Source organism: Psammomys obesus, unplaced genomic scaffold, assembly GCF_907164565.1.
Source record: "Psammomys obesus unplaced genomic scaffold, mPsaObe1.curated_primary_1811, whole genome shotgun sequence".
NCBI classification, from domain to species: Eukaryota; Metazoa; Chordata; class Mammalia; order Rodentia; family Muridae; genus Psammomys; species Psammomys obesus.
The window spans coordinates 15,763,098-15,780,860 of NW_026596120.1; the positions used below are offsets into that span (position 1 = coordinate 15,763,098).

At 46.8% G+C, this 17,763-nt stretch overlaps 2 protein-coding genes across 2 annotated transcripts; both read left to right on the forward strand.

The window, feature by feature from the left end:
- Positions 1 to 393: 393 nt before the first annotated feature.
- Iqcf1 (IQ motif containing F1) lies at positions 394 to 4,091 on the forward strand. The gene is given in 3 exon segments (XM_055629512.1): positions 394 to 480; positions 2,046 to 2,159; positions 3,651 to 4,091. Coding segments are annotated over 3 exon segments (642 nt in total).
- Positions 4,092 to 4,786: 695 nt separating this feature from the next.
- LOC129693000 (IQ domain-containing protein F5-like) lies at positions 4,787 to 17,556 on the forward strand. The gene is made up of 2 exons (XM_055629513.1): positions 4,787 to 4,841; positions 17,114 to 17,556. Exons 1-2 carry the CDS (start codon positions 4,787 to 4,789, stop codon positions 17,554 to 17,556), a joined length of 498 nt encoding a protein of 165 aa, XP_055485488.1.
- The last annotated feature ends 207 nt before the right edge of the window (positions 17,557 to 17,763 follow it).

Below are 17,763 nucleotides of genomic sequence, written 5' to 3' on the forward strand. Positions count from 1 at the left end.
GATGGCTTAAAGGTTAAGGGCATTGGCTGCTCTTCCAGAGGACATGAGCTCAATTCTCAGCACCCAAATGGCAGGACACAACTGTCTTAACTCCAGTTCCAGGGGCTCTGACACCCTCACACACACAAGCAGGCAGAACACCAAATTACAAAAATAAATAAATAAAATATTTATGAATTATGGATTATCATGAATTATATTATTATGAATTATAATTAAATTATAATTATAATTAGTTAAGAATTATGAATTCTTCCACATGTCTCTTCTTGCTCGCCTCACATTTCCCACCCAGAATGACACTGAAGTATCTGAATCCCACTAGGCAATTATCCCGCCCAGGACCACATCCCTGTAGGCATCTTGATCATGACCTCAGTGTTTTCTTAGAACATGAAATTTCTACTCGGCTGTATTACTACAGCTCACTGCCAGCGCCAGCTGACCTCTGGTGAGGTGCTTGTGGCAGATGGCAGGAAGGTATGTGAGGGAGAGATTACAGCATCCAGTAGGAAGCCAGATATGCAAGCGTGAACCCTGTGATAGTCTCTGTCTCTATTTGTGTGTGTGTGTGAAAGAACTGTCACAAAGACCTGTATGTTATACTTTCCAAACAGAAGCCAATGCATTCTTCTGTAATTCTACACTCACAACCTGCCCCATCTCCCTCACCTCATTAACCTCACAGTGACACTTCTGTAGCCCCTCCTCTTCACTATACTTCCCCATTCTATATTAAACATATACATTCTGAAAGCACCTCCCAGTGACTCCTGGGATCATGGCACTGGACTCCAGGCCTCATGCTGTCAAGAGGGCTCTTTGGGGGGGGGGGTGGGAAGATCAGCAGCTGCCCATCACTCATTTGCATTCCTGCCATCTTTGAGGGCAGAAGAAAGAGAACACTGAATGCAAAGCTGAGATGGAGCCCAGGCTGGTTCTTGGGGTCTCCTGGGCACTAGTGGGTGGGTCAGTTGTGTCAGCCAGCCCAGCGCCTCTGTCGTTGGTATCATGTTCAGATATGTATATTATGTTCAGATATGTATGCACTCATGTTCAGATACGTATATCATTATGTTCTTAGTTTGCACAAATGTAGTCACAGCGATCCACAGTTTCTTAAAAATGCATCTCAGTAGAATAGGTCAACTCATCATTTTTACTTTTTGAGACTCTAGATTGCTTGACCCCACAGCAATCCTCCTGCCTCAGCCTCCTGAGTGCTGGAATTACAGACATGAACCACCATGTCTGACTTGACTCACTACTTTTTAATATTTATATAGTGTTTGAAGGTATAAGCGGTCTACGGCTGTACCACCCTGAATGTGCTCCATCTTGCCTGAAGGTATAAGCAGACTTCAAACCATTAAATAAACCCTCCATTGATGATTATTCAAAATTACAAATGAAGTGTTATTACCAATGGCTTGTTATACACCTCTACATCAATGGACCAATGGTTCTGATGATTTGGCTTTGAAGCCAGGGCTCTGGGTATTTATTGGTAGAAGAAAAAGAAAAAATAGGCAGCACTCTGTCTTTTCCTTGGAAGGGACTCAACTGCTGCCTGAGTCACAGCTGCCCTTATGACATCATGGGACACTCTCCTCTGCTCTCTGCTCATGCCAGCACTGGAGCAGAACAGACCTGAGGGGATTTGAACCATCTACACCCAATCCATGTGTGAACAATGGTGAGCGAGAGAGGGCAGACACATTATGCTTGTAACGTATGTCTCCACAGATCTCTCATGATGAGGGGACCTTCTGATAGCTCAAGAGTTTGGGAAGCAGCCAGGCTGTGGTGGCACATGCCTTTAATCCCGGCACTTGGGAGGTGGAAGCAGGCAGATTTCTGTGTTCAAGGCCAACCTGGTCTACAGAGCGAGTTCCAGGACAGCCAGGGCAACACAGGAAAATCCTGTCTCAAGGAACCTAGAAAAAAAAAAAAATCTGGGAAGCCCTGGAAGTCAGGAATTTGTGGGTACAAACAGTGAGAGAGGCGGCGGCCCGGCCCCTGGCTTTCCCCATTGCTTAGTGCAGGGTGGGGAGCAGCCGAAGCCTGAAGACCTCAATGCACCTTAATGCAATGTTCCTCAGGAGAAGCAGCAGCCAGTTGGTCTAGCCTCAGGAACAAAGAAGGCAAAGATAGATTTGGTCTTGGTATATTTCTGGCCATTTTTCTTTGCATGGTATAGAGCTCGGACCAGGGACAGATGGTTGGCCCTTATCTTCCTTCTTTCCCATCTCATTTTCAAGCTAAATGGTTCAGAAATGGAAAACAAATAATGTTAGTGTGAAATTGGGAATGCTATAACTGCTCAGACCAAGGGACTGGGGCTGAATCTGGGAGTTTGTGGAATGGAATAGCTAAGATGCAGGGAAGTGGGTTTAGAACTGTGTGTGTGTGTGTGTTTCCGCTTCTGTGTGTGAGTCTGCTTGTCATTTAAGATGAGAAGTGTGACAGTCATGAGGAAGACAAACCAGGCCTGCTAGTGCACACCGGTAATCCCAGCACTGTTGTGGTAATTAAAAATGGCTGTTGGGCTGTGTAATGTTTACTATTAGCCCAAGATTATCACAGTGGTATTATTGAACTCGCTATCACAAATAAGAAGACATGGACATCTGCTAGATTTTATACTTCCCTTATTTACCTTGGGCCGGGCAGATATTTCACCTACGCTGTCTCAATAACCTCACCATCCACCCCCCATCCCCCATCCAATGCCATCTGCCTTCATTCTCATCTGGTCTACCTTCCATCCATAATCCCATAGTACTGGCTTGTATTCTTCATCTGGGCCTTTTCACACCACTATTGGAGTCTTTCTTCTTCACCCATGTGGTTCCTTCTCCATAGTAGCCCATCTTGGCCTCCTCCTTCCTCCTCTCTTGTGGTGATTCTCCTAAACCCAAAGCCTGGGGAACCTTCGCCATGCCTACCCCGTTCTGCCCTGCCCAGGTATAAGCTGCTTAATCAACCAATCAGATATAATGACTTAGGCAGGTTTATACAACAAGGATAGGTTTAGGTGAGCATGTGCTCTTCGGAGCAGGGACAAGATCTTGGGGTCCAGTAACACTCATCAGACCAACCTTCCAACACAGCACTTGGGAGGCTGAGACACTAGGTGAGAGGTTGAGGCTAGCAAGGGCAAAGGGAAGATGAGAGATTGGACTATATGAGTCAGAGGAAACCGAAGAGGAGGCTTCAACAAGAGGGTGGGAGAAGGCCGAGGAAATGGGGTAGAGTCAAGAGAACAAAGGAGAGCAGTTCTCTCGGAGTTTCTAACTGGAAGGCACCTGGTTCTGGTTAGGTGGGCAGGCTCACTAGGACATAACCATTTCCTGTGTATATGGGTCACAGGTTTTGCCCGCAGCCTGCTAACCCAGCCCGTGGGAAAGATGGAATAGTGGAGACTCAAAGAACGAGATGAGCTGCTAGTGGCCTGAAGCCAGACCGTGGCAGTGGCAGGACACTAACCCAATTCTTCTAGTTTCAGTCAGTGTCCTGACCAAGGCGATGAGTGTCACAGGGAAAAGCAGGGGCAGCTGTTGATGGGGAACCAGGTCCTTTCTCTGAGTCTCCTTGTGCTGAGGTGATGATGATATTCACCGGGTATCCCCTCTCTTTTTCCTCGCAAGTCCCAAGAGAACCAGAAACTCCCTGAAGAGACGCCAGTGGTGAAGATCCAAGCTTGGTGGCGCGGCACTCTGGTCCGTCGGGTGCTCTTGCACGCGGCCCTCCGAGCCTGGATCATCCAGTGCTGGTGGCGGCTGTTACTGCCGAGGATTTTGGAGAAGAGGCGGCAGGCCATACTGGATACCTTCCAGCAGGAGCAGTGGGCAGTGGTCAGGTTGCAGTCCTGGGTCCGCATGTGGCGAATCCGCAGGCGCTACTGCCAGATGCTTAAGGCTGTGCGAATCATCCAGACCCACTGGAGGGGCCACGCTTGCACTTCGCGGGGCGTCATCAAGGGCCAGTACCGAATTTCAGCCAGCCAGCTGCATCTTGAGCTGGAGATCTTGCTGGGCTCCGGGCCTTGTATTGTAACTGAATGTATCCCCCTCCCAATAAAGCAGTGAGGCGGTCCTAGGCACAGTTTCTCTGCTTGACAAGTTCCTGGAGAGCGTGATGGGAGACTCTTGGCATTTTGTACACTAGCTCTGAGGAAGCGGCGACCCTGGGTTCTTGTTCGGGATTGGCTTCCACCTGACCCTCAGCTTCTGAGTCTAACCTGACACCCAAACTGGAAGCTGTCAAGGGAGTCCCATGGAATTCTTTTTACTGTTGTCTTTTTTTTTTCTTTTCTTTTCTTTTCTTTTATTTTCTTTTATTTGGTTTGGTTTGGGTTTGGTTTTTCGAGAAGGGTTTCTCTGTGTAGTCCTGGCTGTCCTGGAACTCGCTCTGCAGACTACACTGGCCTCAACCTCAGAGATCTACCTGCCTCTACTCCCCCCGACCCCTCAAGTACCGGGACTAAAGGTGTGTGCCACCACCGCTTGGCCTATTTCTTAACTCTTTAATTCTGAGTCAGAGATAACTTCTGAGTCCCATAATCCAAAACAAATGGGATCTTCCTTGTGTGTGACAAGTCTATGGTTGCTGGCAGTTTCTCTCCTGCATAGACCTGCCCCTTACCCTGCTTGAGCATTGACAGACCCTCTCGCTGACTGTTGACCTCTTTTCACTCCAAGTGGCTCCGGCTTCTGCTCGCTAGAGCCCTGCCTCTGCAGAGACGCTCCTCCTCCAGCCACGTTCTGACTTCCGCAGACCACCGATGCCCTTCCCCAGACCACTGAACATGATTCGCTTCAGCGATGTGTCTGGAGACTGTAGGGTCTAAAAGCCTGCAGGCTCGGGCAGTGCCACCAAGCTAGGCTTGATCACCCCATCTCCAGGATGCCAGTTAAAGGGACAAAGAGCTGTGGAAAGTGGAGGAGATTAATTGAACTTGGCTGCAGTGCAATGAGGAACAAATAAGGCATCCAATGAGTGCAAGTCCTTCTTCGGGGAGCTGAAGTCAGCTTTAGGTTTAAATAGAACTGGGGTGAGGGGCAGGAGGTTCGTATAATTGGGCATGGTCTAGGTGTGGACCCCTTGATCATTGTCTCAGTTCTGATCCTTCTTGGTTGAGAGGGGATGGAGTGGTCCTTAAGGATGATTGCTTGTTTTCCAGGGTACAGCCCTGTTCTCATAGACAACAGGTATTATCTGGTGGTGGTTTGTCTTTGAAGATTGGCAGCTCACGGAGTCAAAGGTGGCTGCATGTTTAGTCTTATCGCTGTGCTGTCAGCCTTGAAGGGGATGAGATGGCTCAGAGAGATATTCCTTTGGCCGTTAACAGTTAACCTGAAGAAGCAACCAGGTGACCTAAAGGGAAGGAGGCAGATGTGAAAGGAAGGCAAACATGCCAGGCTCTTGTCATGTATCTGGTATAGCCTGGATCCTCTGCTGAGCATGCCTCCTTTGGCAGTGCCTTCCCATTAAGGCAGTTGGTATTCTCATTGGCTCTGAGCCATCGTGTGAGTCTTTCCCTATTCCCATAACACCGCCTGACTCAGTAACTTTCATAATTGCTCAGGAAGGGACAGGAGAAAAGAAACAAGAAAAAACAAGAGAAAACTACACATTCAGTTAAGAAGCAGAATCCAAGTCATCTACAGGAAAAAAAAAAAAAAAAAAAAAAGGAATCACTGGCTAAACGTGTGTCAAGGTTTCACCCCAAACCTTGAGAAAACAACAATCCAGAGAAGCTGGGGAATGTCCATCAGACGCTGGACCTCAGTGCTCCACCTTTGGCTGAACTCAGCTCAGTGGTTAAGAGTGTATACTGCTCTCCCCGAGGATGAGCTCAGTCCCCAGCCCATCTCTGATCCCCACAGCCTCCATGAACATTGGCAGTCATGCGCCCCAACATACAATGTGCAGATAACGACAAATAGTAAAAATAAAAATATATATATATATCTCTAATTGTACTTAAAAAAACAGGAAGGAACATTCAGGCAAATGCAGAAAGCAGATGAATTTTATTTGTTTGTTTTGTGTGTGTTTGAGACAGGTCTCACTCTGTAGCCCTGGCTCTCCTGAGTACTCATTATGTAGAGCCAGGCTAGTCTCAAAATCACAGAGATTTGCCTGCCTCTGCTTCCCAGTTGCTGGGTTATAGGCGTGTGCCACCATGGTCAGCAGATCCCAGCTTGAGAATGTGAGGATAGGCCATGCAGGCCATCCAAGTGCAGAGGCAGCAGCCGGTCCAGGGGTTGCTGGGCACTGGCTAGAGCAGGGGCTCTTTGGCTCTTCTTCCCAGAAGCAGCTGACTCTCCATGCTGATGAAGAAGAGGGTCTGTCTCCAGGAGGACCTGTAATTGAGCCCAAGGCCTGGTGTGACACACTCACCCATGACACTGACATTCCATTTCTGTAATCCAGGGAGTCAGTGGCAGGGTCCTCAGTCATCAAAAGGCTAAAACAGAGATGAACACTCAGAAGAGTCACCATGCTTTTTAGGAAGCCATGAACACGGGAAAGCATTGCTAATCCCACAGGAGAAATGGATAGCCCAAAAAGACTTAAAGAGCTGGAGAGATGGCTCAGAGGTTAAGAGCACTGGCTGCTCTTCCAGAGGTCCTGAGTTCAATTCCCAGCACCCACATGGTGGCTCACAACCATCTGTAATGACATCCGGTGCCCTCTTCTGGCATGCAGGCACACATGCAGGCAGAATACTGTATAAATTCTAAAGAAAACCTTAAGCTAATTTAAAAGCTGAGCATAGGGGTGGTGGGACATGTCTCTAAGTCCCCAGGATTTGGGAGGCTGAGGCAGGAGGGTTGTTTGAGCCAACCATGAGTGAGCTATATACTGAGATGTTCTCTCAAAAACAAAACAAAAATCTTCAGAGGATTGTAGGTCAGCAGTAGAGCAAGGCCAGGTGCCTGGATTTGATTTCTAGCAACACACAGACAGACAGAGAGAGACACACACACACACACACACATATTCACACACAGACACAAAGACAGACCCAGACACACAGAATAAATGAAAGGGAAATTTAAAGAATGAAATTAATATCTCCAGTGGATGGAAGAGGTTGCATTAGGCACGAGATAACTATCATCAAAGTGCCATTAGAAAGGAACATGATAGGCCTTTAACTGATGGGATGGATAGCAGAGAGGACCCACCAAGGGCAGATTCATGAGTGAAATATTTGACATGGAAGACCCCCTTGGACTGCAGTCCAAATGGGCAGAGAAACGAGAGATCAGAGAACAAAACAAAACAGAAAAAGCAACGGTGCAGAGGTTCCAGGCCTGGCTGAGTCCCCGAGAAGAGCCAAGATGGAGAGCAGCCCCATTAAAGCATGGACAAGATTTCTAAAGGGACTCACTGTCCTTCAAAAGTTGGAGACACGTGGCACTCCATACTGGTCACAGCACAAGGTCATAAAGAGATAAGCAGGTTACCTGTCTAGGGACCAAGTATCAGGCTGGCCTGGGTGCTCTCAACAGCACTGTGGGGGTGGGGGAAGAGTGTGGGGTGACCCCAGTGCCATGAAAGAGTCAAGGAGCACAGGGCCCCCGAATGTCGCTCAGATAGAACAAAGTGCAGGCCTCATGTAGTTCATCCTAAGACCAGCTGTGTACCTGAAGATGACCTTTGTACTAGTTGGTTTTGGGTGTCAACTTGACAAGCTAGAGTCATAGAGGAAGGAGCCTCCATTGAGGAGATGCCTCCAAGAGATCCAGCCGTAAGGTATTTTTTCAATTAGTGATCAGTGGGGGAGGAGGGCCCAGCCCATGTGAGGTGGTCCTGGATTCTCTAGGAAGGTGGGCTGAGCAAGCCAGCAAGCAGCACCCTCCATAGCCTCTGCATCAGCTCCTGCCTCCAGCTTCCTTCCCTGATTGAGTTCCTGTCTGACTTCCCTTGATGATGAACAGCAGTGTGGAAGCGTAAGCAGAATAAACCCTTTTCTCCCCAACTTTCTTTTTGGTCACAGTGTCTTGTCACAGCAGTAAAGACCCTAACTAAGACAACCTTGCACTCTTAGTCCTTCTGTACTCCCCTTGCACCCCAGTGCTGGGACTACCTGTGCACACCGCCATACCTGGCATCTTGATGTGGGTTCTGGGAATGAAGTTCAGGTCTTCATCCTTTTGCAAGGAAGCATTTGACTTTGTCTCTCTCTCCAGCCCACCTCTGAAAAGTTACCTCTATGTCAAAAGCAAACTCAGGAGCGTGATACAATAAGCATCGATGAACAGATATGACGAAGATTTATTGTCACAACCAAACAAGATTTCACCATATGTAGATTTCTATAAAACAAGAGTGCAGTCTCACAGGGCACCAACACAGGAGGTGGCTGGAAGCAGTGGAGAGCAAGGGGACACTGGGATAAAGCTCCCCTCATCTCCTCATGGAGACAGGGTTTCTCTGTGTAGCCCTGACTGTCCTGGAACTCGATCTGTAGGCCAGGCTGGCCTGGAACTCACAGAGATCCACCTGCCTCTGTCCCCTGAGTGCTGGGATCAAAGGCGTGTGCCACCTCGCTCAGTTTTAAAATTTCCTTAAGTCTCTCCTGAATGTCTCTCTCCTGCTGTGGGATTAGCCATGCTTCCTCACATGTGTGTATGAGCATGTGTGTGCAAGTACCCCCAAAGAGGGACCCCCAGTGCTGTCTCATGTGGGTTCTTTAGAAGAGCATCGAGTGTTCTTAACTACTGAGACACCTCTCTGGACCCAAGCAGACGTATAAAAAATAAATTGCTTCAAGAATATTTTATATCGCTGAAAAATTAGCTAACATAGCTTCCTATCAAGACCAAACAAGGGTAATACAAAAATATGAAATTACCAATATGTAACACAGAAGGAAAAAAGTCAATAAAGTATTAGCAAAACTAATTTAGCAGCATAGACTAAATATTAAGTCTGTATTATATACTGCATGTCCACACATACACCATGACTGAGTAAGCTTAATGTCAGATATGCAATTTCAATATTTGAAAACCAATCATTGTAACTTACTGTAATATTAGAGAACATTCAACTTGTGTGTGTTATGTAATGAAGGCTGAACGCTAATATTTCCTCTCATAATCAATTGCAAAGCTGAATGTGATGATTTACGCCTACAATTCCAGATTTTAGAAGAGGAAGGCAGGAGGATTAAGAGCTCAAGGTCATCTTTAGCTAGGCAACAAGTTCAAGGTCAGCCTGGGCTTCATGAGATTGTTTCAAAAGAGAAACAACAAACCCCCAAAAAAACAGTTAAAAAAAATAAGCATAGAAAATGTTTGTCTTGGACCAGGATGGCACACCCCTTCAAGCCCAACACTCGGGGAGACAGAGGCAGGCAGATCTCCGAATTCAAGGCCAGTCTGGTCTACAGAGTGAGTTCCAGGATAGCTAGGACTCACAAAGAAACCGTCTTGAAAAACAAATTTAAAAAATGCTTGTCTTTAATGAAATATTACCTATTTTACCTTTGACACCCCCCCAAACACAGCTACAGTGTAAAATATTTTGCACTGCCAAACACTGATGTTCATCCATGAACACACTATATTTATTGAGAATATTCACCACTTGGGAGTCAGAGTTCCACTAGAGCCCCCTCTTGATATTTCCCTTAAATGTGTCATCATATCATGGATTATTTCCATCTGAAATGTGGGTGGTTGGTCTTCAGATGCTTGATAAATATATCGAGACATATGGAAACCGCTCTCATATTTGCATGGAAAAACTGACAAACAGTGGCTGCTGGACCTATCATCTGAGCTCTGAATATATTCAGTGCAGATTTGTGTACAAGCGAATGTCTCGATTGTTTCAGCTTTTGGGGGTGCCGGACATACACAGCAGAGCTTGACGTGACTTGGGATTCAAAGTTACTTCTTTCCACCATGACATTGCCAGAGTAGAAATGTTAGCAAAGGCCCCATGGTTTTACTCTCCCCCCGCCCCCGCTTTAAAGATTATTTGTTTGTATCCACATTAGTGCATGCATGTTCTTTGTGAGGGTGTCAGATCCCCTATAATTGGAGTTACAGATGGTTGTGAGCTGCCGTGTGGGTTACTGGAACTGAACCCAGGCTATCTGGAGGAACAGCCAGTACTTTTAACCACCAAGCCACCAAGGTTTTGCTTTCTTTTTTCCACCATGCTTTTACTTTTTGATTTGGGGTTTAATTCATCAAGAAACACAAGGACGTGGGAGGAGAAAAAGATCTTTATTATTATTTTAGCTGATGTGTATGGGGATGGAGCCTGTGTATATATGTCTGCGCCTGGTGCCCACAGAGGCCAGAAGAGGACACTAGATCCTCTGAAACCGGAGTGACAGATGGTTGTGCTTTGCTGTGTGGGTGCCTGGGATTGATCCTGTTCCTCTGGAAGAATAAGTCAGTGCTCTCAACCACTGAGCCATTTCTCCAGCCCCAGAGAAAAAGGCCTGTAAAAGGAAGAAGAGGGGACTAGAATGCCGGTGAAATGAAACCAGAAGGGGTCTTTTGGGAAAGGGATTGGGACCAGCAGGAGTGGGGCAGAGGGATTGGGGTAGTGCAGGAAAATTAACAAGAGCAACCTGGTGTGGTGAATGTCTACAGTCATGTCCTTGGGAGGTGGAGGCAGGAGAATGAGGAATTCAGGGCTAGTCTCAGCCACATAGTGAGTTTGAAAGCAGCCTGGACTACACGAGAGACTCTATCTTAAAGCAAAACACAAACAAGCAAACAGCCTCCCCCACTCCCCCCACCAAAACCAAGGGCAGGACTGGAGCTCAGTCAAAAGAGCACTTGCTCCACAATCATGAAGAACTGAATCCAACCTCTAGCACTCATTCTCATTAAAAAGCCAGGGGTGGTGATCCAGGCTTGGAACTTCAGCACTGGGGCTGTGGAGACAGAAAGATCCTTGGGCCTTAATAGCCAGTTAGCCTAGCTGAACTGGAGAGCTCCAGGCCAATGAGAATCTAAAGACAGAAAAAAAAAAAAAAAAGTGGGGCCTGTGGGATCATGGGTAAAAGTTTGACGACCTGAGTTCCACTCTCTGAACCAAAAAAAGAGCCAAAGGCAGTGGTAAGCATATGCAACCGCAGCCCTCCGGTGGGGAGATGGGAGGCAGACAGGAGAATCTCCTTGAAGCTCATGGGTCAGGTAGCCGAGGGCAGGCAGCATGGTAAAAACAGAGACCATCAAAAAGATGGAAGGTGTTGTCCTCTTACCTCTGACAGGTATGCCTGAACTCACACACACACACACACACACACACACACACACACACCCCTCCACAAAAGAACAGAGTATGTATGGAAACGCCAAAAGGAAACCCATCACTTTTCATATTAATCTTATTTATATACTTTTATAACTTTAAAGATAAGGTTTGTTTATTTTGTTTTATGTGTCTGGATGTTTTGCCTGCATGTGTGTCTGTGCACCACATTCATGGAATGCCCGTGGAAACCAGAAGACTTGTCGGCTCCCCTGGAATTACAGTTGTGGGCTGCCATGTGTGTGCTGGGACCCGAACCTGGGTCCTCTGTTGGGGCAGCCAATGTTTGTTTTGTTTTTTAACTCCCGAGCTATTCCCCAACTCCTTCCCTCATGCTAATTTTTTAAAAAAATTCTTAAAAAACAAACATTGAAAAAGGAAAAGAAATATGAAGGCAGCAGAACACAGCTTCCTCCAGGGCCGGTCAGTGTTTGATGCTGGTAGCTGTAAATGGTTTTTCTCATTCAGAAATTTTGAATCTTTGTTCAGTCAAATTATTCCCACTGATGAGCAAGCCATGGAACCTTGGGGTGGCTGGGCAAGTCGGCTTGCCCAGCTTTGGTTTCTGACACACGTTAGTGGAATTGATGATGGCTAAATCGACGATGCCAGGTAGTTTCCTAGTGATGTACAACACAGAAGATTCCTTGATCTTCTAGAATGTATCTGTTAATGGATACGGTTGGCGTGAGAAGCCATAGGCTTTAAGCACTGCACGATTTTGTTTGTTTGTGGTGCTGAGATCAAATCCCCACAGGCTATGGCAAACATTCTGTGCCCAGGCCTCAGCCCAAGGCTTTCACTTCATAAGCTTGGTCCACTCCCCCCCCTTTTTTGTTCCACTCCTATTTTCATCGTTGTCAGGCTTATCACTTCTAGGAAGAGCCCAGGCTAAGTGGTGCTGAGTTTTTCCCCCTTGACTTCTTCAACAGAGAGTCTCACAGATATTTGTTTCATACTTACTATTTATAGAGACTCACTCTCAATGACTTCAAAGCTGGTGTTTGCCCTGGCAGTGACAACAGCTGCTCCATATTGGCCTGCCTGTCAACGTAAGGGCCAAAGAAAACCACTTGAAAACATTCTCCTTGTTTTGAAATTGACTGTTGATGTCCCCCCCCCCCCCCTCATCAGTGCAGTTCTCTGAGTAGCTATTTTCACCGAAAGGCTAATAACGCCGTTTGTTTTCTCTGGACACATTTCTTCAGCTGCTGCAATCAAGCTGATTTAATTAAGCACACTCCTGGTAACGGCTTTCCTTGTTCCATTAGCAAATGAACAAGTTTGAAAATGCATTTTCTTTGCAATCTCATTTTTACATCTTGGTTTTTGAGAAGTTCTGCTCTGAAGTGATATGGTATTATTTCCAACCTTTATGGTCAACTGTTTTTCTGTGCGCTGGAAAGATGGTGGTTCACCTGCCTGGGTGTCTGAATTACCATGTGCATGCAGTGCCCGTGGAGGCCAGAAGAGGGTGCTCGAATTCCGTAGACTGGACCTACAGATGGTTGTGAGTCCCTGGGGGTGCTAGGAAGTGAACCCAGGCCCTCTCTGGAAGACCAGCCAGTTCCATTTGCTCATTAGTACAGCTGGGACTCCCCTGCCTAGGGAATGGTACTGTCCTAAATTAAGATGGCAGCCAAAGACCCATCTCCGAGGTGATCCTAGGTTCAGTCAAGTTGACAACACTAACATCCACACTGATATATAGTGATGGCTAAAGAAACTCCATTTAATGCCAGGCATCCAAATTGCTAGCCACTAGCCTCTTGTCTCTGACTCCAGTCCCTGGAAGGTAAGTTCCTAGTGATCCCCATCCTACAATGTATAGCTGTGACTACCTACTTGTTATATGACTAGCTGCATTTTTTTTTTCTTCTGTAACTTGCTTACATAAATACCCAAAAATTGTTTTGAGTTGCCGTAACATCTAAACTTGGCAGAACAGACCAGTTTTTGCTTGCTTGTGTAAGTACTGAAAGTCTTTTTATGGTTTTCCCCTTTAAAAATTCCTTCCCTTGTTGGACGGCAGTGGCACATGCCTTTAATCCCAACACTTGTGAGGCAGAGGCAGGTTGATCTCTGTGAGTTTGAGGCCAGCCTGGTCTACAAAGTGAGTTCCAGGACAGTCAGGGCTACACAGAGAAACCCTGTCTTGAAAGAACACACAAACAAACAAACCAACAAACAAACAATTCTTCCCTCAGAGATCGTTCATCCTGCTGGCAGCTATAAATCTATTTACTATAATTAGACTGGTTCTATGGTCTTTACCCAGGGGTCACAAACTCTGTAACAATATAATGTTTTCTTTCTTTCTTTTTTTTTTAATGGGGTGGGGCTATTTCTCAGTAAATTTGGCTAGCCTTAAGCCTACAGGCTACAACCTTCCTTTTTTCCAATAATTAATTTTTATTTAATGTGCATTTCTGCCTTGCCTGTACATTTGTCTGTGTGAGGGCGTCGGATCCTCTGGAACTAGAGTTACAGACAGTTGTGAGTGTCATGTGGGTGCTGGGAACTGAACCCTGGTCCTCTGAAAGAGCAGCCAGTGCTCTTAACCACTGAGGAATCTGTCCAGCCCCAACATGTTTCCTTTCTTAGCTTCTCAAATGCATCATCATGCCTGACCAATACAGAATTATTTTTTAGCACCATTTTAGTGTCATCGCACAATGAGGCCAATATTTTGCTATTATCTTGAAGTGTGACTATCTTTTCTTCTTGGTTTGACCTTTGTTTTTTTTCAGACAAAGTCTCACTATGTAGACCAGGCTGGCCTCGAACACATAGAGATCTACTTGCCTCTGCCTTCTGAGTGCTGGATACTACCATATGGATACTACCTATAAATCAGGTCTAGTCTATCACTGTCTTTGTACATCCTGAGCATGACAGCCTTCTAATAAAACTTTATGAACACAGGCAGACATCTGGATTTTCATTTCCTTTCATTTTTGCAGTCCTGAAGAATGAACTCAGGGTCTCACAGATGACAGGCAAGCACTCAGCCACTGGGCTGTATAGCTCCAGATCTTTTTTATTTTCAGACATAATCTCACTAAATTGCCCAGGTTGGCTTTGAACTTACCACGGAGCCCAGGAAGGCCCTGGCTGTTTGATATATCTGGCTTGAGCCTCCCAAGTGGCTGGGATTATTGGTCGGTGCTGTTGCAGGATATTTGGTCCCATTGTGAACCTTGAGATTGTGAACTGTAACAACATGTTTCTAGTCATGGAGTGACTCAGCCCTGACAAGCACCTTTAATCCAAGAGCTTTCTGTACACGGGATTAAACATAGTTAACCCTAGGTCAAGAGGCAGAGCAAGAAACCAGCTGACAGGGACTGAGCAGAAAGGAGGGACATTGAGAGGAGGGTGTTTAAGACAGCTTGGAGAAGAAGGAGCTTTTTGGCTTTTTCCTTCTGCAACGTGAACTGAGTAAGGAAGGTTTTTCCCCTCTGAGACTTGAGCCGAGTTGGAAGGCCAGCTGGGTGCTTTCTCTGCCTCTGTGGGCTAGCAGGTTTTCACCCGGGTATCTGGTTCCTGAATCTTCACTGGTAAAATCGAACAATTTGGGATTTTTTTTATAACAACACTGAGCCACTAGGCCTAGCTCATTTTTTTTTTTTATTTTTTTGCCTTATGAAATACAATTACTGTTTGTGGTTTTCTAACCACTGAAAAATATGTAAAATCTACTCTTCCTAGGATGCACAGGATCAGGCCATGGGTTAGATCTGATTTATGGATTGTAGCATGTCAGCCCAGCCCTAAGCCAACATGGTGGTCAATCCTTAATAGAATGAAGGTGTCTAGGAGCTAATGTGTGAAAACAGCAGTGGATCATGTGACCTATATTTCCTGTTATTCACTGTAGACTTTTGCCGTCCTCGAAAGCCACTGCAATTTCAAGCTCTGTCTGACAGAAGGCTCCAGATTCTAGGGAGGGAACTTACACATTGGAGTCTAGAGCAAGAATTCCATTAGACTTAAAGCCATGCTATGGTCTGGAAATCAGCCTCCATTTTACCAAGATGTACACGCAATAAAAAAAAAAAAAATGTCACCGTGGCAGCAGAGATAATGAATCTTGAATCTCAGGAGGTGACCTGCTGGAAGGTTATCTTGGATCTTGCTGGGCTGGCTGTCTCCTCTACCTCTGCAGCCCCAGGGTTGCAAATATATGCTCCAGAGCCCACTCACTTTATATAGGTTCTCAGGATCAAACCTCACCCAGCCAGTGCTTTCATAGCTGACCTCTATTCCCAGACCAAAGATACTATTGAAATTTTTTTTTTTATTATTTTATGTGTATGAGTGCCTGCATGTATGTCTGTGCCCATGTGTAGAGTGCTCACGGAAGCCAGGAGAGGGTGTTGGCTTCCCTGGAATTGGTGTTACACGTGGTTATGAGCCATCATGTGGGTACTGGGGATTGAAGCCAGGTGCCCTGGAGGAAAAAAAAAAAATGCCCAGGGCTCTTAGCTGCTGAGCCTTCTCTCCAGCCCCAAAAGCTTTCTGAAGGAGTGAAAACGTACTATGGGAAGCAAGCAGACTGGGTGTGTAAAGAGGAGGGCGATGTGGAGCCTCCCTTCACAGCCAGTGACTCTCCTCACAGCCCCTCTTCACACAGGGAGGGGCTGAGAATACGGGCTGTTGGGAGCCGTCCTGGTGCTTATGTCACAGGTGCCCTTATGACATCATCACGATCATGCCTCTCTCCCCTATCCACTCTTCTCTGCTGGGTCAGAGCTAGAGTGCAGACCGGAGGGTGATGGGAACATCTAGCCCCTAACCATGGGTAATTCATAGAATATAGACCTGATTGGGGGGGGGTGCTCAGCCATGCATTCCTAGTTCAGGGTATTGAATGGTTTATCAGAGAGTCACCTATCCACAGCCCGTGGATAGGCAGCATAGCTATGAGTGTCAAACGTTTGACTACACTTGCTAGGGTTGGGTAAATGTCCCCTAGCACCAGAGGAAGGGATTTCCGAGTGTAGTGGCCCACAGATTTAATCCCAGCACTTGGGGAGGCAGAGGCAGGGAGACCTCTGTGAGTTCAAGAGGAGCGTGAACTGGACAGCCAGAGCTATATAGTGAGATCTTGTCTCAAACAAACAAACAAAGGCCAGAAATGGAGTCTTGTTGACTTAGCACCAGGGGAAACATTTTTACCCTCTCCATTTTCCTTCCAAACACAAGAGAGTTTTAAAATATTATCACAAGGCACAAGTAACACACGTTCCTTGGAAGCTGAGACAGGCAAAGTGCTATAAGTTTGAGGCCAGCCTGGGCTACGTAGCGAGTTCCAGCTCATTAAAGAAAATGAAGAAGCATATTCTAAATATGTTATGTGCGTGTGTGTATGTCTGCAATGGTGTGTGTGCTCACTCAAGTTTAAGCTGTTGATCACGTGGGTGGTCACAGTTCTCCGGTAGGTAGTTGAACAGAAGGCCCTGGATCCCAGGGAGGTGGTCCTGCACAAGTGAATCTTAAAAGCATTTTACTTCTAAATCATGGTGTCTTGCTCTAGACTGACCATGTAGGCCCATGGAACACTGGGTGAGGTAGCTAGGCCAGAGGTGCCCCCGATTTTGAAACAGGCATATGTCCAGACAGCTCAGAGGTCAGATACTGATGTATTCATGCTGATTAACCAGCTTGTACCAGAGGCAGGGCAGCCCGGCTGGTCTCCTGGGCCCTGCCGGGTTCTGCAGCTCCAGGACTTCCCTGATAGAGGAATCAGGATTGCTGTCTGGCACGCTCCGAGCCTCCTAAGTGCCCTAAGCGGTTTGTTCTCTCTTGCAAGGCCCAGCAAAGACTACCACCATGACAGAAACATCCGCAGCTGTCCTCATTCAAGCATGGTGGCGAGGCACGGTGCTGCGACGCTGGCTGCTGTATGTTGCTCTCAATGCGTGGATCATTCAGTCCTGGTGGAGAAAGATACTGGTGAAGACGCGGGAAAGCAGACGGCGGGCGGCCATGGAGCTGTACTCACGAAAGACATGGGCAACCGTAAAACTGCAGTCGTGGTTCCGAATGTGGCGGATCCGCCAGCGGTACTGTCGCTTGCTCAACGCTGTCCGCATCATCCAGGTTTATTGGCGTTGGCATAGTTGTCACACTCGCGGCTGGATCCAGGGCGACTACGAAATCAAAGAAAACCAGCTGAATATTCAGCTTGAAATTTCCCTGGGCTCACAGGCTTGCAAGGTGCACCAATGCATAACCCTACCAATAAAACAGTGACCGGGTCTGCTACCCCCGTGTCCTCGGCTCTCTTCATCAGAAGGCTTTCCCGGTCACACTGGCGCCTGGCACATTGGCTCTGAGGGCCGCCCCTGAGAAGGAGCCTCCAGGGCTGGAGGATAAGTATCTGGGATGGATTAGGGATGTCTGTCTTGCGGAGGGGAGTTAGGCCTTCAGGTTGCCAGGTGGTCTGGTTCCTCGGAGAAC